Below are 25,030 nucleotides of genomic sequence, written 5' to 3'. Positions count from 1 at the left end.
GCCTGAGCTTGTCCACTATAAGATAGGACGAAACACTTCCAAACAACAAAATTCTTCACCTGCTAATAAAAAAGCCGGAGCCGGAGCTGAATTGAGAAACGCAAGTCGCCTTCCACCGGCTTCTTTTAGGCCAACGCCAACTGATCCCCTATGCAGTTACTGTAGCACTAGAAATTCATCTCCCCCCTACAGTGCTGTGAATTTGACGGAGTACTGTAGCATCCGTAATACTGTAGCAGTACTGTTTACAGAGGCTGCCCCCTGAGTCCGAAGGGAGGAAAACACTATCATGTACTGTAACAGTACTATAGCGGTACTGTAGACAGAGGCTGGCAGTGGGTTTGGAGGGAGGAAAAGAGTAGTAGAAGGTAAGAAATAGGGTAGCTGTTGGAGATAAAAAAATAAAAAATACTGTAATAGTGATAGATGATGCTGTAATAGTATTTTTAGGATGAAAATTTGAATTAGCTGTTGAAGATGACTTAAGGGGCAGAAACTAAAGACCGATTCACGATAATCTCGTATAGACGAGCATATAAGCATTATGCACCAGCTTCAAGTCATGGTATGAACTTCACGTTATGATGCCATGACGTTTGTTGTGTCTTGTTCTTGTATAAAAAATTAGGTTATTTTTTAAGTAGTAGTAGAGATAGGGTTTTTTCTCTTATTTTTTCTGGATTGTTTTGCCATGAATGAACAGTGTAACATAAATCACTACCTTCTGGATGAAAGAAATTAAAATCTTCGCTAAAAAGAGAGGTATTAGAATCATCCGCCACCCACCCCTGTTTTCCTGCTTATATGCGCATGACAGCGGTTGTGTCATTTGTCTTTGTAGTCTTCACCGTTCACCTCATAATTCCAAAACTAGCAGCCAATCTACGGTAATTTCTAGAGGGGCATGATTAGTAAGTATAAGCTCAACTGGGCCACTAATTTCCAATGTTCGACAACTCTATTTTGCAGTATACCAGTATCAACGATGAAAAAAAGCTACCACCACAGCTAGCTTAACACACGGTGATATCAAAATAAAATGTTGCCTTCTCGGCTTCTCCTAAACAGGCATCAACTTTGGCTGACACATCCATGCATCCGGGCACCAATGAGCCATCAGCCGCGGCGCACAAGAGTTGGCGGCTCAAACTTGCCAGTTGCCACGCGATCCTATCCCCAAAACCGTGGACAAATCACCTCGATTTCCAGCAAAATGCACCCAAATTCTGACCAATTCCCTCTAACGCCGACTAAAACCCGCCGACCCCACGCCATGTGACGAAGCAAAACAGCGTTAAGAAAACCGGTTGAACGAAGCAGACCGCATCACTTTTCCAAACCCAGCGCCTGGACTTTGCCGCACACTGGATGAGTACATATCACAAGCAGCCAGGTGGGAACACCCATGGGTGCCATCATTGTGCTCATCACTGCCCCCACACACGCCGACGCAGCCATCGCGTTGACCTTGTCTATAAAAAGCCGCGAACCTCCACGCCTCGCCAAGCCAGACGGTGGACAGACACTCGCCTCTCTCTCTCTCTCGGGGTCGGAAGCCAAGTCCACGCAGCAAGCGGATGAAGAAGTGCGGCAAGCTTGGCGGGTGCATGGGCGCGCCGATGCGCGCGCTGTCGCGGGCGTGCGACTCGGCCTGCGACCTCTACGTGCGCGGCATGTCCGGGTGCGCGCGCAGGGTGCCGTCCGGGGCGGCCGGCGCCGTGGGGCGCGGTTTCGGCAGGACGGCCTCTGCGTCCCTTATCCTGCGGACCAGCTCGGACCGCGCCGAGGACCTCGTCCGCGCTGCGTCTAGGCAGCAGCGCCGCGTCGCGGCCGAGCCGGCGCCGGGCCAAGTTGTCGACCAGGCGGTCAAGGTCCCGGCGCGGAAGAAGGGCGCGGCGGCCATGGGGGCCATCGCCGAGAACGCGCCGTGCGAGTTCGACGCCGACGGCGGCTGCGCTGCTGTCCCCTCGCCGAAGACGCCGAGGAGGCGCGGCGGGACGAGCGGCGGCCTGGCCTCGCGCCCCGGTGGGTTCGGCGCCATCAAGGCCGGGCGCGAGGCCTTCGCGCGCTAGCTGCGGTGCATGCGATGTGTACTCGTCCTGCCAGTGCAGAATTAGCTTCGAGACATCTCTCTAGATTGCACCACTTTTTCTCTTTCTTGCCGTGTAAATTATTGTACGATAACTACGAGAGCACGAATAATCTATCGTTTAGAAAATTATGCGTGAGTGTGCTGCGATCGCCCAAATTTTCCAGATGACGTGAAAGTATCGTACAAAATGCTCTGTGCAGTTGCTACTAACTTCAGCTTAAACAGTTAGAACGCCGGGTTTGATTTCGACGGGTGAGGTTCACATCAAGCTGCAGGGTGTGTGTGTGCAGCAATCGATCTGAAACATTGTGCCTGAAAAGGGAACGTTTTATTATTCCGACATTTATATAAGTTCTGTACTCAATCATTTATTATTATAAAATTTTAGCTGACGGTTATGAATGAGCAGTCAACAAATAGTCATCGGAAAAAGAGTACGAAACATAAAAAAAAAGTCTAAAATCAAATATAAATTCTCTTAGTATGCGACACGTCTATTTTATCGATCATGTGCTCCTCTTTTTCCATAAGGGACCAGAATCGAATCCAGTATGTTTCCTTAAAAATAACCTGTATATAGGAGTTAGATTTTACCTTATCAAAGACAATATCATTTCTAGTTAGTCAAATAACCCAATATAATACACTTGCCTTAACTAGAACTTGAGAAATTATCTTGAGATCAATATTAATTAGCCATCCATTAAACGTATGAGGATACCAAAGGCAAACTGAATAGCTCTCCAAATGAACTTAGAAAACCGTATGGGATGGATACTCATTGGTTCATTATGTTTTAGTACTTGGACTTCGTATAGAACTTACCAGTAGCTTATCAAGACCATCTAAAGGTATATGTCTAGTCATTGAGTTGCACAAAAGCTATTTTAGCTACTAGATTGTTCCAGCTCATAAATTTTCTCCCCACAAGTGCCCTACAGAAGGATATATTAATTGGATCCGCATTCAAAACATATGCTACCATCATATTTCTCTTCCTCACAATGTGATATAACAACAGAAATTGTCCCTGAAGGGTATGATTACCTAACCATTTGTCTTCCCAGAACTTAGTTTGAGTACCATCATTAAGTTAAAAAGTCCCTAAACTCAAGAATTGATCATTGACCTTCATAAGGTCTGACAAAAAATAGGAGTCCTCGGGTTTCCAACATACCTCTCATATTGTCTTATTCTTGAGATTCTTGTTTCCGAGAAGTTGTTGCCATTCCTCATCATCATTGATTAATCTAAATAGCCATTTGCTAAGCAAGCATTTGTTCTGGACATTTAAATTCTGGATGCCTAACCCCCTGGTTTTTGGTCTACATAAGATTCCCCACTTTGCTAGGCGGTACTTTTTCCTGTTTTCATCACTCTGGCAGAAGAATCTGGATCTATAGTAATCCAACTTCTTAAGATCACCCCGAGGAACCTCAAAAAATGACATCATATACATCGCAAGACTGCTTAACACCGAATTTATAAGCACTAGACGACCTCCAACGATTATGTGTTTGCCCTTCCAGCTACTAAGTTTCTTTTAGAACAGTCTTTAATCACTTGCCAATCTTTGTTACTTATCCTCATATGATGCATCGGGATCCCGAGGATATGTAAATGGGTAACTCCTCATCTCCTAACTAAAAACTTGTAAGTATTGGTTCTCGAATTATTTGACCTCCTCGTAGCAAAATATTTTGTTTTTATAGAAGTTGATTTCCAAACTAGAAAGTTGCTCAAAAGCTCAAAGCAAGAGCTTCATATTTTTGACTTGATCAATACCATATTCCATGAAGAAAATTGTATTATCTATATACTGTAAAATGAAGATATATTCATTGACTAAATGAGGTACCACACTTTTTATTTGACCCTACTCCTTTATTCTAACAATAAAAATAGCCAACATATCAACTAAAATATTAAAAAGAATAGTCGATAAAAAGTCACCTGTTTCGGTCTTTTTTTTTAAAAGTATCTAGCGATGTGCAGACGATCTTTCTCTGCAATGCTACTAGTTATACAGTGTTGGCAAATGGCCTCTTTTACGCGCGGTTTACTTGGACGTTAAGCGTTGGCATATAATTTCAACTCCGTGCATAGTTCTGGAAGCTGCAGGATCGAACACGGTCGAATTGATGGCGAACAGTACGCTGATGAAGTGAGGTCGTTCCTTTTCATCAATCCATAAAACGGCCAGCACAACCGTAGTAACTCTATCCTAATCAGCACGATCCGGTTTCTCTCCGCGCGTGCTCGACATTTCTAATCGCTGAGCGCGGCCTCGCAAATTTGCCCAAATTTTATCCTTTCCTCGGTAGAAAACGGTGGCTGCTCCGAGTTGTTTGCGAGTGCTCGTCACTGCTCCTGACCCGCTTTTCAATGATTGATGTGCGAGTGGCGCCGAGTGCAGTGACCTGGAGTTTTTCTACGCTGGGGTACCTGTCAGTGCTTGCTTTCTGATGCCCTCTCAGCCGAAGCAATTGCGCCATATGCCGTGTGGCGTGTGCAAGTCGTTCTTCCATTTGTCGTCGATCATGTCCCCGAGCCAGATGTCATCAGGTAGAATACAGTGAAATTGTTGATCTAGAATGTTTCATTTTCTTGTCAGTTAACGGCAAGCACGGAATCATGTATAATTGGTGGCTCTAACCGAAGTCGTTAATCCGTCTCAATCACGCGTCCATCGTGATAGGTGATGGGCACGGCGCAAAACCCGGCGATCAACTTACACCGTATGCTCCGAAGGGATTTTTCGCCATTTTTATTTTCAATTTGCTACAGTATCGATGAAAACCAGCTCAAAAAACAAGTGAAGCATGTCAGTGTTTAGCAGTGGTGCCGCTAAGAAATAGAGGGCGAAGTGTTGGGCCGTATCCCTCCTCCACGTAGAGGTTGATTAGGAGCGCAGCAAAACAGCCCACAAGCCTGGTGCTTGTGAACCGTTGATTTGGTGCTTGAATCGATCGTTAAGATTGCTCCTTTGAAGGAGTGTCAAGCAAAAAAACAAAAACAAATCTAACCTCCTTTGCCTAAGCTGCTGCTGGCATTGAGAGACCGAGAGAGTAAGAGAGCAACACACAACCTGAGGGAAGAGAGAAAGAAGAATGATAGGTGAATCTGATCAGATTTGGTGCCTTTGAACCGATTGCCTTCAAGCTTGCGATCGAAAGCTCAAACATGGTTGGATCGACACCAAACTTTGTGGGCTCCTTCTACAGTTAGAGTACTCCGATTTGAGCGGTTGGTTTGAGCATTGGTTGAGTGGAGCTATCAGGGTTTGGTAAAACGATAATGCAAATACTTATAATAAAATAAGGATATCTAGCACTCAATCGGTGTATCACGTGGAAGACATAGGGGTTAGACATGTTTAGGCTTCTGAGGATAAAAACCTTGTATTCTGTGTGTTGCTTTCATCTTGATTATCTTAAGAAACAAATGATTATAATAGGGTTGTCTAGATCTATTCCATGTATTACTCTGCGAGTTTCTGATCTTCCTAGAATATGACTTGCTAGATCAAAAATCTAATCTGAACAGACAGATGCGTGCACTACCTTCTTAATATTAAATGACTTTATTTTCTAAGGGTACCCCTCCTCACCTTATATAGTTAGGAGAAGGATAGTCATGTCGTACTCGGAGTCTTGAACCTTGGTTACTTTTTGGGTTTTCGAGTGATTTCTTCCTTACTCAAGGAGATATATATTCTAATTGTAGGACAAAGGTATGTCTTACTTAGCTTGATATCTTCTAGGAACATATAACATAGGTATTTGACATATGTATGATGGGTATTCTATTCTTAGAATATAATGTACTTCTAGTATATCTAAATTATTAATTATTTATTTCTCGTCATATCATCATATTTTAGTAGAGTTTTGTTAGTTCGGGTTACTGCAGTTTTAGCACAGTGCAATTTTGGTAGAAGGTCATTTTGGTTAGTGAAACCGTGTCCATTTCGGCTGAAACTTTGATAGCGTGTTTGAGACTCGTTGAACTACGCGCCTACCAAAGTTCATGTAGTGGAGATTTGTAGTTTATGAGATATGAATTGATACCCAAAGGGGACAAAAACTATGACTTCTTTATTTGACCGATGCCAGACCTCTTGTTAGTTGTTGTTGTTTGATTTCAAGTTTTGTAACTTAATGACGGCTTTACTGCTATTATAACCCTCTAGAGTTTTTAGACAAACTTCTTGTACCTATTATTGATTATAGTGGACCGGTTGGTAACACGTTGTTTTTTACTATTTAGCCCGAGGAGATTTTTTCATGTAATCATGTTAACAATGCATGTAAATGTCATTGTTCCGCTGCTTATCTGTTGGTTGAAGCTCCCGTCATTCGTCATAAGATAAGATTAATTGGTAGTTCTTGCCGCGCCTTTTTCCCAACAAAGAAAAGGGTGCATTAGCCTACGGAGCACGCCTACCGGCGCCGTCACGAAATCAATTCCACGCGTTCGTGAAGACAACACGCCACCATAATCCACGGCCGAAGCGTCGCCATCAAGCACCGAACGACTAACCCTTAACGCTAATCCGTTCGTCCAATCTCGATCAGACGGGCCCACAGCCCGTGCCGTTCGTTCTCCTTCCCTTGCCCACCACCAAAACGGCACGTGTCCCAGCCGGTCGCTCGAACACGAACGCGCACCGCCCTACTCCACTCGCTCTAGTGGCACTGTGGCACTCGAGGGGGAATTGGCTTCTCGGCCATCTCATCCCTGCCCGGCACGCCCCCGCTCCCCTTCCTCCCCCAACCCCAACTTCGCCGCCGCCGCCGCATTTGCCGTCGGTTCCTCGCTGCAGTGCGCTCCTCGTCGGGCCTCAGGCGATGTCCGATAGTGGCACGTGGGCGAACCCTTCTTCACACGGATTTGGGTAACTCTTGCAAAATTTGTCCGATGGTCGATCCATTGTCGATCCGGATCTGTTTCGTTTAGACTCCCCTTCGATCTACGCGCCGGGGCATAGGAATCGGCATCCGCTAATCTCGTAGCTTATAGAGACGACTCGTTGGCGGATTTTAACTGTTTCTTTTGGGGATAACTTTCTGATTTTTTTTCATCCTAGAATGCGGAGATTTAGGTCGTGGTACGACGAGCCCTGCTCCTAATTTTTGCTCTCGTTGTCGGATCGTGGTTTGAGTGGTCTCCCCATCGTGCAGATCGGAGTCGAGCGGCATGGCGAGCCGCGTCAGAGAGCCGGCGGCGAGGAGCAACAGCGGCGCGGGAAGCAAGGACTCGGGCAGCTTCGAGTGCAACATCTGCCTGGACCTGGCCCAGGACCCCGTGGTCACCCTCTGCGGCCACCTCTTCTGCTGGCCCTGCCTCTATGAGTGGCTCCACGTCCACGCGCACTCCCAGGAGTGCCCCGTCTGCAAGGCCGTCGTTGAGGAGGAGAAGCTCGTCCCCCTCTATGGCCGTGGCAGTACCTCCACCGCCCCCCGGGCGAGGTCCGTGGCCGGTGTGCAAATCCCGAGCAGGCCAACTGGGCAGCGGCCGTCCACCGCCCCGCAGCCTGACCACAACCATTACCCGCAGCAGAACCCGTGGTTCGTGGGCGCTGGTGGCGCCCCTGTAGCTGGCGGTCGGTGGGGGAATTACACTTTCTCGGCCGCCATTGGAGGGCTGTTCCCTTTGCTGAGCTTCCAGGTGCATGGGTTCCCGCAGGCGACAGCATATGGGCCTGCCGCTGGGTTTCCTTATGGGTATGGCCATTCTTTCCATGGGTGGCATGGCCATGGATTCCCGCGCCAGGCGCCGCAGGGCCAGCAGGTTGATTCATACTTGAAGGTGCTGCTGCTGCTGGTTGGTGTGCTTGTAATTGCCAGCCTGATCGCGTTTTAGATGATGTGCAGTTGGAGCTACTGCTGATCTTTGTCGTTGTGCTCGCTAGTTATAGCATGATTGCATCTTAGGTAGCTCCCATGGTTTGATGTCAGTGTGGAGAGAAGTAGTAGAAGATGCTTCGGCCGGTAATAGTACTTGTGATAATGGGTGGCAGCTGGTATTTTCGTTGTGTAAAGTTGCCATTGAAGTTTATAGTTGCATTAGTTGTGCTCTTGCCTTGAAATTTGGCCATGTTTATATTTCTTCAAGTGATGTTTGCAAAGTAATTTGTATTATCTTCTGTATTTATTGTCCTGCATGCTTATTCTGTTTTTCTATGCATTGGCAAAATATGTAGTCTGACCATTGCATGACACAGTTTCTCCTGCATCATTTAGGTAATATATGGATCCTTATCCATGGATAAGTACATTGTTAATTGCATTTAATTTTCAGTTAAACCATGTTCTGAATTAAAGGTTGGCACCAACTGACACTGTAATTACTGGGCATATTGTATAGGCTATTTAATTTGTCCATATTCTTCATGCTATTATTTTTACTTATGTGGAGAGGAACCTTTTTTCCAGTATAAATGCTGCATATCTAGTCCAAAGCTTCCTGCCTGGTTCAGAGTAGTGTTGAATCTGAGGCCTTGCTTCGCATTCGGACTTCGGAGAGATCTGTTACAGAAATTTAGATGATAGTGACATATGCCACTTAGTCCATCACCAATCTGTGTTGTGAACGTGTACTGTTATGTGATGCTAAAAATCAACATGAAAAGGATGAATAACTGAATAAGCATATGTTTCTATTGTTTGAACTTAAAATTATACAACTTGTTGCTCAAATATTTGTTCTAAATTTAGTTTGAACATTATCTCAATGAATGACTTGCAGATTTCAAGCTGTAATGCTGTGGGCATTTAGAGTCTATGTTGTGAACTTGCAGTGCTGCTATGTAATGCTAAAAATTAACAATGATAGGATGACTAAGCATATCTTTCTTTATTCTGAACTAAAATTTATCCAGCTTGTTGATCTAATAGTTGCCTGCAGCACCTGGGAGGTACAACTCAAATATTAACCAGTTAATGTTGGTGCAATGAATGACGTAAAATGTTCTAGTAGTGTGTATGATGGACATACAAAATCTATATTGCGAACCTGTCATGATGTTACATAATGCTAAAATTTAACAACCACAAGGTGAATAACCATATGTTTCTATATTTTGTGTTTCAGATTATCGAGCTAGTTGATCTAATATTGCCTACATCACCTGTAAAGTATAACTCTACATTTCCAGATCAAGATGGATGTAACGAGTGAGTTAGAGATTATAGTAGTGTGTATAATGTGCACACTGAATCTTCTGTTTTTTCTCCGTTTAGCAGGATGATCTGAGATTGAATATTGCCGGCTTGAAGCATGAGTACTAGATGGCAGTTCAAACATGAATCAAGGATAGTTAGTACTCCGTATCTGCCATGTGATACTGTACATGATTTATTTATTTTTCTTGGATTTGTTTAGGCCAAAATTCTTCGTTATGCTCCTTTGAATGCTTTGGGATATGGTTATTTTTTTGTGATCTGATACTGACCGTGAGCACACATGTGCACGTTGAGGTATGGAGCTCCATGTCTGAGAACTCCGAAGATTTTCTGCAGCTATGTCGTGATGCTGACATTGCAGTAGGCCTTGTGCTTTGTTGCAGTGTCTTCATTTAGATTTCTCATGTTTAGAATCTGTTTTGTGCTGTATTGAGAACGCCAAAATGTGCTGAGATTATCTGGCAACAGCGGTGTTTTTTGTTGCCTTGATCAGCCTCCAGATTGCATTGTTGGTGTTCTTTATTTCTGAAGTTGTACCTGTTATAAGTACTCCGAAATCATGAATCTGACTATGGAAAATGACCATGCTAGTCTGTATGACTTAGACTCAAGTAGGGATGGTAATGGACACAATTTACTCAAAAACTCTAATAGGTGCGGGTTTAGATGTATTCTTTGCTCATGAATCTAGGTGTGAGTTTGATGTCAAACCCAACAGATAGAGAGATACGAGATATGAAAGTCCTACTCGTGCTTGTTTTGCCCATAGAGATGGATAGGGGACACCCTATCGCTGTGTGGCACGAGCTAGGTCCGGCTGTGGCCCTTGGAGGAATTATATAGATATGATGATAACCTTCCAACCTTCAAATGTGATGCCGGTTGATCCAAGAGTTGATTGGTGGTTTCCTTTTTCCAAATACCTTCTATATATGTTCCTTGATTACTAAAACAAGTTCTGATCGATTCGGTGAAGAAACATGAAAGTTAGGGCTTTTTCCATGGCTTATTGGGCTCCTCCTGAGGGCAGTACGGTCAGGTAGTGGTGGTGCGGTCCACACTCTAAATTCTCTAGACTTCCTCTCTATGTAGTTTATATTTGAAAGATCATAGAAATTTCATAAGATCTTGGATCGAGACAAACATTATATCAAATTATAGACCTCGACGAGATTTATAACTTTGTAGTTACAATTTTTCATATTCTATATGAAAAAAATAAAAACTTATACTATTTTGGTATAATGATAAAATTATGCAATGCTGAGGTGTTAAACATGTTTATTATGTTTTATGCAACATTTACAATAAAAACACATATTCAAGAGAGGCATATGAGAGCATTTGATATTGAATGCGTATAAAAATAAGGTACATATTTTGGACGCCGTCAAGCACGCGCTAGTTTCGGTAACAACAAGGGTAGGCTCCTTTCAGTAACAAGAGCCAGTGAAGTAGTGTTAAACAGGGACACCCTAGGGGGATGGGAGTTCAAGAAGCAGGAGCACAGAGGCTCGAAGCCCAATGACAATTGCAAAGGCAAGGCTTAGAAAGGCCCTTAGAACGATGTTGCAGGGGCTAAACACCCCAATCAAGGTTGTTGGTGTTGCAGATCCTTGAAGCACTGGTCTCGGACCTGCCAGACTGAACCACACCCAGAGGCAGAGCCAGAAAGAGACACAGAGGTGGGCTGCTGGTCTAGTGCTGACACGAGACTGGGCTGGTGCTGGGCTGATATTGAGCTGCTAGTGTTCCTTGTGTTACATGGATCGGATCCGAGCTACAGCTCCTAGCCTGGGTCTGGGATCCGCCCCTAGCCACACCTGATTGAGATGCATTAAGAGTACGATGATAGTTTTACCCGTTTAACTGTTTATCTGTGGATAAATATTTTAATATGGTCAGGTTTATTTCTTATTTTTTACTGGTGGATATATTTATAGACGCAAATCACTACCCAACGGGTATACAAGTACGAGTGTAGGTAAGACATATCCATACCCGTAGAACTCGTTTACTCGTCAATATATATAACACGTGGACCTTACTTTTCTTAACCCTAATATTCCAACTCGAACTCGAACTCCAACCCTAATCCCCCCTCTGCCGCCACTTAGCCCGCCTCTCTGGTTGGCTCCCTACCGCTTGTCGCTGCCGCGCGCTACCACACCGCCCATTCATCGTCGGGCACCACCACGCCATCCGAGCGTCTCCCAGCCTCGCCTCGAGCCACATCGTCGCCGCCCAGCCCCTCCCGCCCCGCATCGTGCAATCATCGCCAGCCCTGCGCTGTCTCGAGTGGTCGAGCCTCACCGTGCCAGCCTGCCCTATGCCACTGCCGCTACCAAGCCCCTCCTCACCCAGCGTCACGCCGCAGCCACTAGCCCTGCGCCACCCCTGCCTAGCCTCGCTCCACCTCGAGCCTGCCTCGCGCCACCCCCGCCGCCCAGCCCCTCCCCGCCTCGAGCCATGTACACGCCGCCGCCCAGCCCCGATCCACGTTATCGCCTAATACCTTCTCATCCCACCCTGCGCCACCGCCACCCTCCCTGCCACCCATGGGTATACCCACGGGTGAGGATTTGATCTCTGTTCTTTACCCACAAGCATTTATAGGTATACCCACAGGCGAAACAAAAAGTGATAGATAAGGATATGAATAAGCACTATTCGTACCATTCACATCTGATCATCCCTATTTAAGAGTGGAAGAAGTGTCAGAACCTAGAGACCCCTTTTATCCAGGTGTCTGTAGTAACCCAGACTGGAGGCAACCTCCCTAGCTTCCAGCACCTACGGAGACACCATAGACTGCAGCAATGGACATCAATATTCAATCCTATCTCTGCTAACCCAGGCGCCACCATCCAGGATTACGAGACAGTACCTTCGATCTCGACGAGGACGACCTCCTTGGCGAGGAGCAACATGTCCAGTACTGGGGCATGGAGTAGTTCCCCCAGTTATCAGTCAAGAGACATTCGTTTTAGATTTATTTCCATAAGTCAGTGTGGCATTTATTTTCAAACAAACGTTTGGTCGTTATGTAATAATTGCTCCTGCGTGAGCAACATTCATTTGTTTTTGCTTAGGCTGAAGTCTTGGCATTACTAAAATTTCCATAGATTATTATAATTGGCCTTCTCTTGTTCTTGATTCTTTACTTATCCTCATTTCATTCTGAACCATGAATTGAATCAATAAAATATTTCATGTATTTTTAAGAGAATAAGAGGTGTATGTTCCAATGGAGGAGGATGAAGAACCTTGCTTGGTTGATAACGTTGCCACAAATTCAATCCTTAGAGAAACAAAGTGTTTTTAGACACTGTAGAAAATAACTAAAAATCTCTTAACAATTGCTGGAAACAATGGGTGCATTGTAGGCTCTGATCGAGCCGTTGTGGTAATCCCAAATAATATTAGGGTCCATTGAAGAAGCATTCTTGTATCCGTTAGCTGAAATAACTTAGCTTACCTTTAAAGACATTTGTAGCAGTTGGTACTTGATGCGTAAAAAATACTTATCATATTTTCTAGTGATTTTATGAATAACTTTGATAATTATTGATCAACTAATCATTGGTTAACTATAATTTGCATGATATATGTTTCTTTTTGTTACACCTGTAGGAAAAGGGATGATTTTGCAAATCCATAGATGTGATGATTTCGCGAAAAGGAAGCCGATCATACCGATCATGTCTTGATTGGAGTTTTCAAGAGGTTTATAGAACTCAAACTTAGTTCTAGCTCGTCAAACCTAATAACTTATGTGAAGACAATGATATTGAATGGCTTAGACTATACAAATCTTATTTTAGTGGTTATCTATAAGGGTTTTATAGGCTTATATCGAATATGCCCCTAGGGTTTTTCCATCTATTTAAGTAACACGTGTACTCCTTAATGAATAGGAGATCACCTACGTTCATTAAGTCTAGTGTGTTTTGTTCTTCCTCGTGTGCTCGGGAGCGGAAGATCTATAACCATCTTCTTCGCGCCTATTCGTCTACCGGAAGAAGGGAAAACGGATCGGGGGGTATCCGTAATAATGCCTTTTTCTTAACAGAAACGACCCGCGCCGAAAAGAGAGACGCGGGTGTCGAAACTTACCAAAGTCAGCTCGCGCCCAGCGCTGGCTCGGCTGAACCCATCGGATCTCATCGTCGCGGACCAAGCGACCGACGATTGATTCAGTGACCCACAGGCGCGTGCAGTTTCAGTTCGCCATGCGCGTAGCCTTCCAAGGCGGAAGGCCTTGCTCGTGTTGCGTAAAGCCGAGCTGCTAGTCAGCTAGAGACCCGAACCCAATCGCTTTGGTATCCTAGAGACGTGACCTGCCTTTTCAGTGCTGCTTCAGACGTGACCGTCTGCCGGTTTCCTGCAAATGGAAGCTGACTTTGATCAATTTACATCCACCTTTCGTCCTTTGCCAAGACGGATCGCGCTGGCTGAACTCCACAGGAGCATTACGGTTTATGGAATTCGCAAGTGACCAGTGACAGATCCTGCAAACTTATCCTTCCTGCTCCCGCACGACCCAAAAGCCATCAGGATCGAGTAAATTAACCGTGGCGCGCATGCAACTGCAGGTCCGGGCTCGCATTTTTGTGGGCGTGCGTGAGCCGTCGCCTCCGCCCCCCCCCATCTTTTATTCCGGGACGAAGCCGGCACGAAGCTTCCTCCGGCAACCGCACCGAACCCCTGACGTGATCGCCGGTCCTTGCGCCACCGTTCTCGACGTCTTCTGGGCCTTTTGGGCGCCGGCGACGGTGCGTGAGTGGTTCAGGTGGGTAGCATTCGTCTGCTTCCCCCCGTTGCAACCTGCAAGTGCAACCTGTAAATATATAAGAGAATTCTCTGTGCGTAAGCATTCGTGTATGTACTGCGATTCTTGTGGCGCATCTATTGCGATTTTGCAAGATGAGACCTGCAGCAACGATGGAATGGGTTCGAACTGGTGATTGGTGCAATTGAGCTGCTGAGGAACGCGTGAGAAATGCGATGAACATGTGGTGGGTAGCATATCTGCCAGTAGTTAAATCGTATGCGTGGAATGTTTGGCTCCCTGGTTTTTACTATTTAGAAGTAGAAAGTTGAGTCAAACTGTTTCTTTTTGAAAATAGTTTTTGATTGGCAAAAACTGTCATTATTACTTAGAAACTGATTTGGATGATCTTTTGTAGTTTTTAAGAGAATATATTCTAAGATATATATTATATATTATATATTTCATACGTATAAAAACCAATTTAAAAACAACTTTTCAACTGTAACTTTAAAAACAACTTTTAAAAAAGTCTCAGTCCAGCTAAATAGACTTTTATTGTCACGAACCTTCCAGTGATTAAGATGGTGAGGAGGAGGAAGCACTCTTAAGGAAGCGACAACCAATTGGAGGCCAAATGAACTATTTAGAATTAATCGATGGCAGTCGCAGTTAGCTTTGGGAGCCTTGGCACAAGCCGATCGAGAGAATAAAATGGGTGACGTGCTGGAAGGCTTCCGTTGTCATGAAAAGAAAAGAACTTTGATTTGCCTTTTTTTTAAAGACAAGAACTAGTCCTAGCTATCTGGACTCTGGAGTAGTATTTAGTTTCGGTGGCCCGGAATATCCCTAGTTTTGCCAAGAAGGATCTCATAGCTAGGCACAGTCTGCAACTCGATCTGCATGGAACACTTGGCTTGGCTAGCCTCTGACGATGACCTCCATATTTCAAGGGATATCCCATCGATGATGGGACAAATATTTTGTCTACTGATAAATCTCCCGTGTTTTTAAGCTCAAGTATACAATAAAAGCGACGCCCAAATCATCTGATTTTCGGTTGACTCGTATAGAGGGGAAAAGATACCCTGTTTGCAAGGTTACAATTTTTTTTTAAAAAAACTGCACCTTTCAATACTGGACAACAGACCGTCCTTTTTTAAGAAAAACTGGACAAATGCATTGTGCATTTCCACCGAAGTACTCAAATCAGTACTGAAAGTCTGCCTGTATTTTCTTACTGTGCCTTGCGTGGTTCTGAACTGCAACCCATGCAACTATGCAACACTTGTTTATTTCTAGCGAGTGGTTAACCTCATATTTTTCAAAGGGGCGTGCCCTCGTTTCAAGTCTGTCAGTTTCCTCATGGATTGACACTGTGTTCTAGCCTCTTTTTCTTTCTCTTTGGATCTTCCTGGTCCAACAGATGTACAGTTTTTTCTCTTTTATAATATATATAAAATTAGCCCCTACTGTACAATTTCAAAGCAGTTAACCTCATATCAACAATTGACAGTGGACCACTGGACCATTGGATGGATCGACCCTTCCGAGTTCCGACAGAAAGCAAGAAAAAACAAAAAAGCCCCGTGAAACTTCACCCACTGCCCGCAGTAAAATACTGCCCCGCGCATTGGACATTTGGACCCTCCCCGCCTTTCCTCCCCTATATATACGCGCCCACCCGGCCTCACTGTCTCTTTCCACAGGCACAGTTCACGAGCTAGCAAGCCTCAGCTCTGCACCTGGAGAATTTCCGAGCTTTGCAAGCTAACCTCGCCGAGTGCAACGCCAATGGCGAGCATCGAGGTGTCCAAGCCGTCGAAGCGCCTATCACCGAAGGGCAGCTTCAAGCTGAGCCTGCCCGGTCTGTTCTGCGGCCAGTGCAAGGCCACGGCGGTCACGTCGCCGCCGGACTCTCCCACGGGCGCCGGTCCGCGGTCGCTGTCGACGTCGTCCGCGTCGGCTTCGGCGTCCGCCTCTTCGTCGGGGACGTCCCGCGGGCGCGACCGCATGGCGGAGCTCCGCGAGATCTTCCGCCACTTCGACCGCGACATGGACGGCCGGATCTCGGGCCGCGAGCTGCGCGAGTTCTTGGCGTCCATGGGCGACGGCGGCAGCTTGATGCTGGGGCCGGTGCCGGGGCTGGACGGCGAAGACCTGATGCTGGGGTTCGACGACTTCGTGCGCATCGTGGAGAGCAAGGGCGGGGAGGAGGAGGAGCGCGAGGACCTGCGGCGCGCGTTCGAGGCGTTCGAGGCCGTGAAGGGGTCCGGCCGGATCACGCCGGGCGGGCTGCAGCGCGTGCTCAGCCAGCTCGGCGACGAGCCGTCCGTGGCCGAGTGCGAGGCCATGATACGAGCCTACGACGGCGACGGCGACGGCGAGCTCGACTTCCACGATTTCCACCGCATGATGAGCCAGGACTAGGCACGTACGTTGCGCCGGCCGGTGTCAAGTCTCGTCACTTTCTACTGGCACGAGTATGAATTTTTACTTATCCAGGATTTTTATTTTTTGGTTTGCCTTCGGTCCATGTACCTGTAACCTGTCCGGCCGTTTGCTGTGGGTCAGCGTGTGCGCGATGGGCACGCGCATATGTGTCGTGAGTTGGGGACGTGCTGCCCGTGTGTGCTTTGAGCCTGGTCCGTTTGTTGTGGAGGGTGTGATGTACTGCATGCATATTATATTATTATATCTGTACTCTTAAAAAAATGTACAGTATCTTATGCTAATAGGGGTCGCTCGCCGCATAGGAAGAAGGTGATGGGAAGAGGAACCTGGGCATGGAGGCCGTGTCGCCGCCGCAGCCGAACCCTCCGGCCGAGCCCGCCGTCACTCACCGGACGAGATTAGTTACTACCTCCGTTTTTAAATAATTAACACCGGTACTGTAGCAATTAGCAACTTTGATCAATAATAATTTTTAAAATATTTAAGCAAGTAAAATGAAAATAGTATTGTTAGATTTGTTAAAAAAAATAGTTTAAGTATGTTGTATACTTAGAAAGATCTACATGTGTATTTGTGAAAAATTGATGATCAAACATTAGAATTTGAAATTAATAGTGACAGTCATTTAAAAACGGAGTTAGTATAAAACAAAGTGAGAAAGAATAGCCCACCGGACGAGAGAAAACATCCGATACTTTGTGACTACCCTACCGTCATAAATGGTACTCGTACTTGTAGCAAGCAAAGCTGCAAGGTACTCCCACTCTACTGGCACTACCGACGAAAAATAGCAGGCAAAGGTAGTACTCGTAGCTGGTTGGGTTAGCTTCGGTCTCTGGAGTGCAGCGACTCCTCTTTTTTCCCCTTCCATCTTTTCCCCATCTTTCTGTCACAAGCAGCGCCGGTGAGATAACCGCCTGTGCTTTTGACCGCGGCCTCTTCGCTATCTCTCTCTTCATGCAATTGCAGGCACTGGGGTTATGAATTCTCTGCTCGATCCTGCCGCTACTGCATCCTCCATCTAGTCGTTGCCGACCTAGTTACCAGTCTAGCACTACTTGTCAGGGCATATCAAGTGATTATCTTTAACTACTATCTTTTATATTTTTCAGCATAATTTTTAAAAGATTTCGTTTTCAATTACTTATACCTCATAATGCTTATAGATATATTTTATTTTAAAAACTAGCTCTCTACGATTCTACTACATATGAGTAAGATTTTCCTCAACGTCAGTTTTATCTTCACTCTCACTTAATTATTTTCTCTCTGCATACCACAATAATAATCTACGACTACTAGAATTGCTCTTAGCTTTTTCACATCCTAGGTGGCTCAAATGCTGCTATCCCTCTTCCCGTCATCATGTCGTGTCCGTTGGAGACCATCACTGCACTGTCACCTACGGTGTGAAGCAGACTCAGTCGTGGCCATCGCTGTTGGCAGTGGCGTCAGCATCACCGTGGCCGGAGGAGGGAGCATGGTGCTGCACCTAGGCGTGCTGCCTACCTATGAAACACTGATAATATAATATGCGATGGTATCCATATCCGATGTCGTATCCGACATGGATACGGCTCAAATACAGATATGTCGAGTATAAAAAAATCAAATAAATATGAATATCTCTTGAATACTTCTGGGATACCTCCTTGGATATGGCTTGGCCTAACAATCTGACTCCAGTCCATTTGCTAACCTAATTAGTAGCAATTCAGCTTCGGCGCCACACGCCCTCCTAGCCGCTTGTCACCCGCCACCCACACATCTCCCTGCTCCCTCTCGCCGATCACCACCATGCCGACGACACCGACACCCTCCCAGTTGCCACCTAACCCGTACGCCTCGCCTGCGCCTATGTGGCTCCTCCCTCTAGGACTCCATCACCTACCCTGATCTGGTGAGTTTTTCTACTCCCCGACTCCCCTTTTCCTCCTTCATTCAAGTACGTCTCTGGTGCTGTCTAAGTATCTGGTGTCTACAACATTAGTCTTGCCTGAAGCCTGAATGATGCCTGAATGCGGCCTAGTGTGTGACAGTTGGAGCCTTGGAGGATGCCTGATACCTGATGCAACTTCCTTAAAACTTGTACAGCCGTGGAATGAAGACTGATGCGTGATGCCCGATGAACATAATGCCCGAATGCCTAATCTTCTTCTTATAAGCCATAGCTCCTGAATGAATGATGACCGTGTGTCTAGTGTCTAGTGTGCTAAATGCCTGAATGATGACTGATGGCAGCAGCGTCCTTAAACATTGTGGTGCTGTTATTTTTATTTGTATACGATGGCAGATTGGCAACGGCCTACTTGATGAATGATGATTGATGTCTGTTATTCACTTGTACATGCAGCGGCCACCTTGTAGCTGTTGATGTCAGCGACAACTTCAAGCACTTCTAATATGTTGAATTGAGACTTTTAAATATGTTGTGTAATAGAACTTAAGTAGAATATGAAAGTAACTTATTATTGTTTTTTTAAATGAAAGGTATCCGTGTATTAGGGTTTTTTTTTGAGAAAATAGTGTATCCTTATATCCGTATCATATCTGTAACCGCATCAGCAGCCGTGCGCCCAAGGCAGAAGGAGCATGCACGAGCAGTAGAATGGATAGATCCTGAGAGGTCATTTGCAGTGGACAAAATTACTGTGAAGGAAGTGGCTACCCACACTTCATCAAAGTTTGGCAAGTAGTAAATGTATCAGAAAAATGAACTGGGGGTTATTTGGTTGGGAGTCGAAACCCACCATACCAAAATTTTGTAATGCCAATGCAAACACTTCACCAAAATTTGGCACGGTGACAAAATTGATGACCAAATTTTGGCAACGTGGTTCTCTCCATCCTCTTCCCGAGACATGCGGGCACATAGTTGGCAAGCCAAAATTTGGCCCACCCATGCTTTGGATGCGTTTGGTTCGGAACCAAAGTTTTTCTCCATGCCTATGATTTGGTTTTGAACAAAAAGTTGGTAAGGTAAGTTGGGGCACATTCGAAACAAGCAATGGCTTGCCAAAATTTTAACAACTATTAACAATAGACCAAACGGTGAAATGAGACCCAAAATTTTTGCGACTTGCTGAATTTTTGCAAGGTTGGTTTGATCACGACCCAAACAATCCAAGTGTCTTCCAGCTCAAGTATGGAGAGTACTACCTTCCAAGTGTCAAACAACAGTTGCCTTTTTCTAATCTGGAGAGCCACTCTTTTCATTAGGAAAAGGCAAAAAATAGGCGTCTTTGTAGAAACAAAATCGTACCTACTTATACGTGTTACAGTTACAAGGGTGTACGGCTATACGATTATATGTGAGTAATTTACATTCCATGTTATGAAGAAGCCAGTAATCCACCCCGGGTGGTCGCATAGCCGCGCAGGAGATTGCAGGCGTGATCGAATCCGGCTGCTCGACAATGAGGCACAGATGAAGAAACCATCTGATGCACAAATCTTGAAGCTCAGTTAGCGAAGGAGAAAAGATTAAGAGGGCTGCTTTTGACCTGGGCGCAAGCGCTGAACGCTTTGTTACTATCAGATTGGAGTAGTCTGCAGTGGCGGGGGCGAAAGAGTTCTATGAGATCTTGATACATATCGTCATTCTCTAATTCAATGGCTAGCATATACACCTAAGAGGAAGGAGAGAGATACATGTTTTACACAATAAAAGATCTTTCTGTGAGACGGATCTCGTAGAATTTCCTTCCGACTTTAAAAATAGATGTTCGGCGTCATTGACGATAACACCAAAATATTGTTCTATATAAACACTAAAGGTCTACAATAGCAATAATAACAGTACAATTAGTTCCATTTCAAAGTAATGTAATGAACTAGACAACTAATTTTACATCAAATATGCATGCTTTCTCTTCATCACTAATGCATATATTACACTTCCTAATCGCTGTTTATATGCCAAAATTCATGGGCGTTCAGCTGAACACCCTTATCCAACGTAGATCCGCCACTGGGTTGATCAATACGGTGCCGTACTATCAAGTAGAGGACCGTGGGGTTCATCATATCTTTTATTGGTATCTTTTGCCTTAAGCCGATTACGTATGCCTTAGCCTCAAGATATAATTCTGGAGGAGCAACAGAGATACGAGCCTAGCGAAATGGGGATAATCAGATCGTCTGTAGATGAGCCAAGACCGTGTCAGATTAAGCTTGAACCGCCAGATCAAAGCAGGCTATGTACAGTGTACCGCATCACATGAGCACGAACGGTACAATCTAGTCACAGAGTTACATATATACAAACTATCTCAGTTGTTTATCTCTCCTACCTAACACTCATCTATCCTTAATTTATCTCCCACACCTGACACTCATCTATCCTTTAATTTTTTTACCATTCTTATAATTTTTTTTATCAACTAAGCCATGCGACCTTACGGAAATTCCCTTTCCATCCGCACACCAAACATGTGCCCGCCCGTGTCGCGCCGTATAAAAGCGCCCCGCCGCCCCTCCAACGATCACCTAGCAAACGGTTCGGATTTCGAAACATTTTCTCCCGTCTCCATCTCCGCCTCACCCCAATCCCCACACTGCCGCTTCGAATCCATCCAACCACCTCTCCACGGCGCCGCCATGGATTTCCCCAAGCGAGAGCGAGCTCTTTCCCAAGGTGAGGCGAAACCAGATCTAACCCGATACTACCCCTAATTCGCTTCAGTTCTGTGCTCAGTTCCCTTGCTTGCACGCGCAGGTTCCCCGCGAAGGAGTCCCAGGGCGACGCGACCCGGAGGAGGAGCCACGGAGGCCGACGAGAACGCGAGCCCTAGGCGTCTGGTGCTGGACGGGGCCGCGTCGCCGCAGAGGAAGAAGGTGCTGGGGGAACGGAACAGCGGCGTCGACGGCGGTGGGGGCATGGAGGCCGCCGCGTCGCCACCAGCGCCGCAGCCGAAGCCCGCGCCGAGCCCGCCGTCGCTCACGGGCCGCGGCGCGGGGGCGTACGACCCGAAGACGAACTACACCACCCCGCGGCCGGACTTCCTGCGCTACGACCCCGAGCGCCGCCGCGAGATCCTCCTCCGGCTGGCGCGCGCGGTGGACGACGACGACGACCGCTCCAGTGCCACCTCGGGCGCCGCGGCCTCGGAGACAGCGTCGTCCCTCGTCTCGTCTGCGCGAGGGAGTGACTCCGAGGCCGAGCTCGACGACGGCGACGAGGAGGAGGAGGTGGTGGTCCCCGCACGTAGAGGCGTGTGGTCGCGGCGGCTGTTTCTTCTGCTCGTCGCCGTGGCCTGCTCGCTCTGCTACATTTACTGTATGAAACCCACTCCCTTCCCTGTTCATTCAGAAGATGGACTCGATTTTGTTGGACCGATTGGGAGCATGTATGATGCTGGTGATCATGAAGTAGATTCTCTAAGATTGTTAGGGCCGATTTACATGATGGGTCCAGAGGATGTGCTGGAAGAAACTACAAGTCAAATTGTGCACGGGGACAGTGAAGATGTGGTCCATCTGTACGACCAGAGAGCTTCTCCAAGAAATTTGATGGCAATTGCAATGATGGGCCTAGCTGATATATGCCCGAGTGTTCCTTTGGGAGACTTGACATGCCAAATTTGGGATGAAAGCATTGAGAATTTGGATGATCTGAAGCAAGATTCAGAACTGGCTGAGCAGAAAGCGACAGTGATAATGGGGTTCTTTGAGAATGCTGACCGAAGTAGTAAAGTTGGTTGCTTGGGTGGAAACATATCACGGGATCCCATTGGTTCCACTTCCACCCACACAACTGACATGGAAGAGGGCAGTTCAGGATTAGTCCATCAAGAGAAAGGGGAGGATTACTCAAATCAATTTGTGCCGCAGTTGGTCTCCATGGGGAAGGCAATGGAATCAGTGAGTGACAAGCTGGACGACAGAAATGGTTTTGAAAGTGAGGAGTTGAATCTTGACATCGAACAATGGCAGCATGAGAACACGGCAGAAGCTGCAAGAGCAATATGCGCTATGGTAAAATTTCTGTGGTCTGCAATGGAACCTCACTTGTTGCAGATATTGGCATGCTTGTCTGTTGCAGGTTTTGTGGCGGCTATGTTCAAGTACTTTCAAAGATCACAGAAGATCGCTGCACCCGCGCCACAACATATGCCTTCAAAGTTACTTGATGAAGTGCCAGTGTTAGTTCCCCATCAAGTTGCACAGTTGCCAGTGTTTCCTTCACCTCAAGCTGCGCTACTGCCTGTATATTCTTCACAGCAATCTGTGCAACTGAGAGTTCCCAAACAAGACCTGTTTGTTAACCTCAAGGATCCTGTGCAATTGCCATTGCCCAAGACAGAACCATTTGTCAACCTCGAGTTTCCTGTGATTGATCACACGAATCGTGATCAGAAACTTCAACAAGGTGATGCTGAAAATATGAAGACTTCACATGGTAATTCTCTGGATCATATTGACAGCTCAAAGCCACCAGTGGTCGAACTACTCGGAGAGTTCACGTTTGCAGATAGCTCAAGAGGAAGGTCCATCAAAAATTTGAATCAGCATGCTGGAGATGCTGCAGTTCAGGAGCCATCGAAATCTTTGGGAAAGGATGTGGACAAGATGCAGAAGAATTCGAGCATTGTTCAAAGCCCTAGTGTTAGAAGAGCAAGTAAAGAGGTAAATTCAATCCTTCCTAGTTTTATTGGGGTTGTTCATTCAGTACTCCAGTTTGCAGAAGAATGTGTGGTTGCATAGTGTGAGAAATGTTTTGTCCAGAATAAATGCACCAGATCTATATAGTCTATAGTCATGCTTGGCCTCTAAGTGGAAGTTCTTAAGAAATTAGGTAATGAACCTGATGATTGTTTTCAAATGAATTAGGTGATGAATTATATGTACTATTATTTCAACAAGTTTCTTTGCTCCAGGTTAACTTATAGTGCGGGCTACTCTACTAGTGACCATCTCTCTAAGAAGTTAGACTGATACCGACAAGCATCCATTTGCATTAGTACACCTTTTAGTTTGCGTGGAATAATGTCCTTCGTATCAGAAATTGCAGCCCCCTGGTTTTTTATAGATATATCTCGTGATAGGTGACAGCATCGTTGTTGCTCTTACTCTCTTGATCTGGGTCCAGTACACCTTTAACACTATGCATTTGGAAATCTAAGTATTTACATTTACATGTACTTGAAATCTTGTATCATCGTACTGTCTGGCATTAGTTAGTTTCTATTGCAGACATAACGAAGAGCTCAAGCATTTGTTTCACAATTCGTCGAGCAGTGAATCTATACGAGCTGTCCACTTACTATACTGATCTTCTGCAACAGGAGAATGCTGTAAAAGGAGAGAAGATGGACGCAACGCCGACTCCGGTGAGACGCTCGAGCTGACTCCGCAACAAGGTGACCTCCCCCTGAGCAAGACATGATGCATGCTCGTTGACGCCGGATGCTGATTCCTTTGGTGGTGTGGAAAGTTGTGGGGGACAGCACCTAGTTGTTACCCAAGAATGTAAGCTTCGCTGCTGTACTTCAGGAGCTAGGATATACTTACCTGAAAATGCTACAGTAATACCTTTGGTTTTCTGGAAACATGTGAAATCTGTATTGACGACTCCTATTGATGTGTTTGTATTTCTTGTACTCATGGCTACGCTTAACAGTAAATCTGGCTAGAGGTGATTGTAATGAACAAATTGGTGATACTCAAGTTTACCCAAGTACTAAATCGGTTGGTATGTTGTTCGCTCTGGAATTTTAATTTGTTTGTTTTGCCGACGTCCTAGTGCTGAATGTAATTGCTGTGCATGAGAGCTTGACTCAAACGAGGCTGAGTCAGTTTGGTAATCTGATGGTACAGGTGAGATTTACGGGTTGACGCATCAACGGATATGGTAAAAGTGGTACAACTGGCAAGTCGATATGGCGGAGGCGGAGGGGCTCTGAATAGGAAGGGGATACTCACCTCGACGCCATAGCGTTGCAGGGGAGGGAGGGCGGGGCAGATTTGAGATCAGTATGTGCAAAAGGGAGAGGTTGCAAGGGGAAGAAATAAGTAGTGTTTGTTTGGTGCGTCTCCAACAAGTTGAGTCAGCTAGAGGATAGAACGGAACAGGAGAGATAAAAACTAACTATTAACTAGCAGAACACGGTGAGGTAGGAGAAGTCCTGAAGGAGATACTGACTATGACAAAAAATGTCAGTTAAAAACTGAAATTTTTATGCCAATGGTGGTTGGAGCGAAAAAATCTCCAAGGAATAGAAGTGTTCAGCAATGGCAAAGACCTGACCCTGATGTTTTGAAGGTGAATTCTGACGGAGCGTCTAGAGAGTAATAGCGGAGGAGGATAGGGATATGTGATAAGAGATGCAGACGGGAGGGTTATACAGGTAGGTGCTGCGTTGTTTGCCCTTTTTAATGGATGCTTTTCATGCTGAAGTGTATTCGTCCATGTGTGGAGTTCAAGCAGCGATTGAACAAGGAATGGTAATATTGTTGTTGAAATGGGTTTGTTGATGCTGAAGACGGCGATAGAAGGAGATACATTCAGGCTAGCACCCATGGGAG

The 25,030-nt window shown here is 45.8% G+C and overlaps 4 protein-coding genes across 4 annotated transcripts; all 4 read left to right on the top strand.

Annotated features, from left to right (window-relative positions):
- The first annotated feature begins 1,494 nt into the window (after positions 1-1,494).
- Positions 1,495-2,221, top strand: LOC133910108 (uncharacterized). The gene has a single exon (XM_062352625.1). It carries the CDS (start codon positions 1,578-1,580, stop codon positions 2,070-2,072), a length of 495 nt encoding a protein of 164 aa, XP_062208609.1. The 5' UTR covers positions 1,495-1,577; the 3' UTR covers positions 2,073-2,221.
- A 4,516-nt stretch (positions 2,222-6,737) lies between these two features.
- Positions 6,738-8,244, top strand: LOC133908823 (uncharacterized). Its single transcript, XM_062350996.1, has 2 exons — positions 6,738-6,989; positions 7,276-8,244. Exons 1-2 carry the CDS (start codon positions 6,943-6,945, stop codon positions 7,955-7,957), a joined length of 729 nt encoding a protein of 242 aa, XP_062206980.1. The 5' UTR covers positions 6,738-6,942; the 3' UTR covers positions 7,958-8,244.
- A 7,522-nt stretch (positions 8,245-15,766) lies between these two features.
- Positions 15,767-16,807, top strand: LOC133910107 (putative calcium-binding protein CML19). The gene has a single exon (XM_062352624.1). The coding sequence runs from the start codon at positions 15,845-15,847 to the stop codon at positions 16,478-16,480; it is 636 nt and encodes a 211-aa protein (XP_062208608.1). The 5' UTR covers positions 15,767-15,844; the 3' UTR covers positions 16,481-16,807.
- A 4,197-nt stretch (positions 16,808-21,004) lies between these two features.
- LOC133908822 (uncharacterized) lies at positions 21,005-24,210 on the top strand. The gene is made up of 3 exons (XM_062350995.1): positions 21,005-21,140; positions 21,222-23,131; positions 23,791-24,210. Exons 1-3 carry the CDS (start codon positions 21,104-21,106, stop codon positions 23,851-23,853), a joined length of 2,010 nt encoding a protein of 669 aa, XP_062206979.1. The 5' UTR covers positions 21,005-21,103; the 3' UTR covers positions 23,854-24,210.
- Positions 24,211-25,030: the final 820 nt, after the last annotated feature.

The sequence above is a fragment of the Phragmites australis genome, chromosome 2 (genome assembly GCF_958298935.1).
Source record: "Phragmites australis chromosome 2, lpPhrAust1.1, whole genome shotgun sequence".
Taxonomy (NCBI): Eukaryota; Viridiplantae; Streptophyta; class Magnoliopsida; order Poales; family Poaceae; genus Phragmites; species Phragmites australis.
The sequence above is the reverse complement of the archived record's forward strand: the minus strand, read 5'-3'. Positions and strand labels throughout refer to the sequence as shown.

What these genes read in the sequence shown, in the direction of transcription:
- LOC133910108 (XM_062352625.1), top strand. Translation starts at nt 1,578, where the DNA reads ATGAAGAAGTGCGGCAAGCTTGGCGGGTGCATGGGCGCGCCGATGCGC.
- LOC133908823 (XM_062350996.1), top strand. Translation starts at nt 6,943, where the DNA reads ATGTCCGATAGTGGCACGTGGGCGAACCCTTCTTCACACGGATTTGG. An exon ending in CCTTCTTCACACGGATTTGG is followed by an intron (nt 6,990 to 7,275) that starts GTAACTCTTGCA and finishes CCCATCGTGCAG; the next exon opens with ATCGGAGTCGAGCGGCATGG.
- LOC133910107 (XM_062352624.1), top strand. Translation starts at nt 15,845, where the DNA reads ATGGCGAGCATCGAGGTGTCCAAGCCGTCGAAGCGCCTATCACCGAAG.
- LOC133908822 (XM_062350995.1), top strand. Translation starts at nt 21,104, where the DNA reads ATGGATTTCCCCAAGCGAGAGCGAGCTCTTTCCCAAG. An exon ending in AGAGCGAGCTCTTTCCCAAG is followed by an intron (nt 21,141 to 21,221) that starts GTGAGGCGAAAC and finishes TTGCACGCGCAG; the next exon opens with GTTCCCCGCGAAGGAGTCCC. An exon ending in TTAGAAGAGCAAGTAAAGAG is followed by an intron (nt 23,132 to 23,790) that starts GTAAATTCAATC and finishes CTTCTGCAACAG; the next exon opens with GAGAATGCTGTAAAAGGAGA.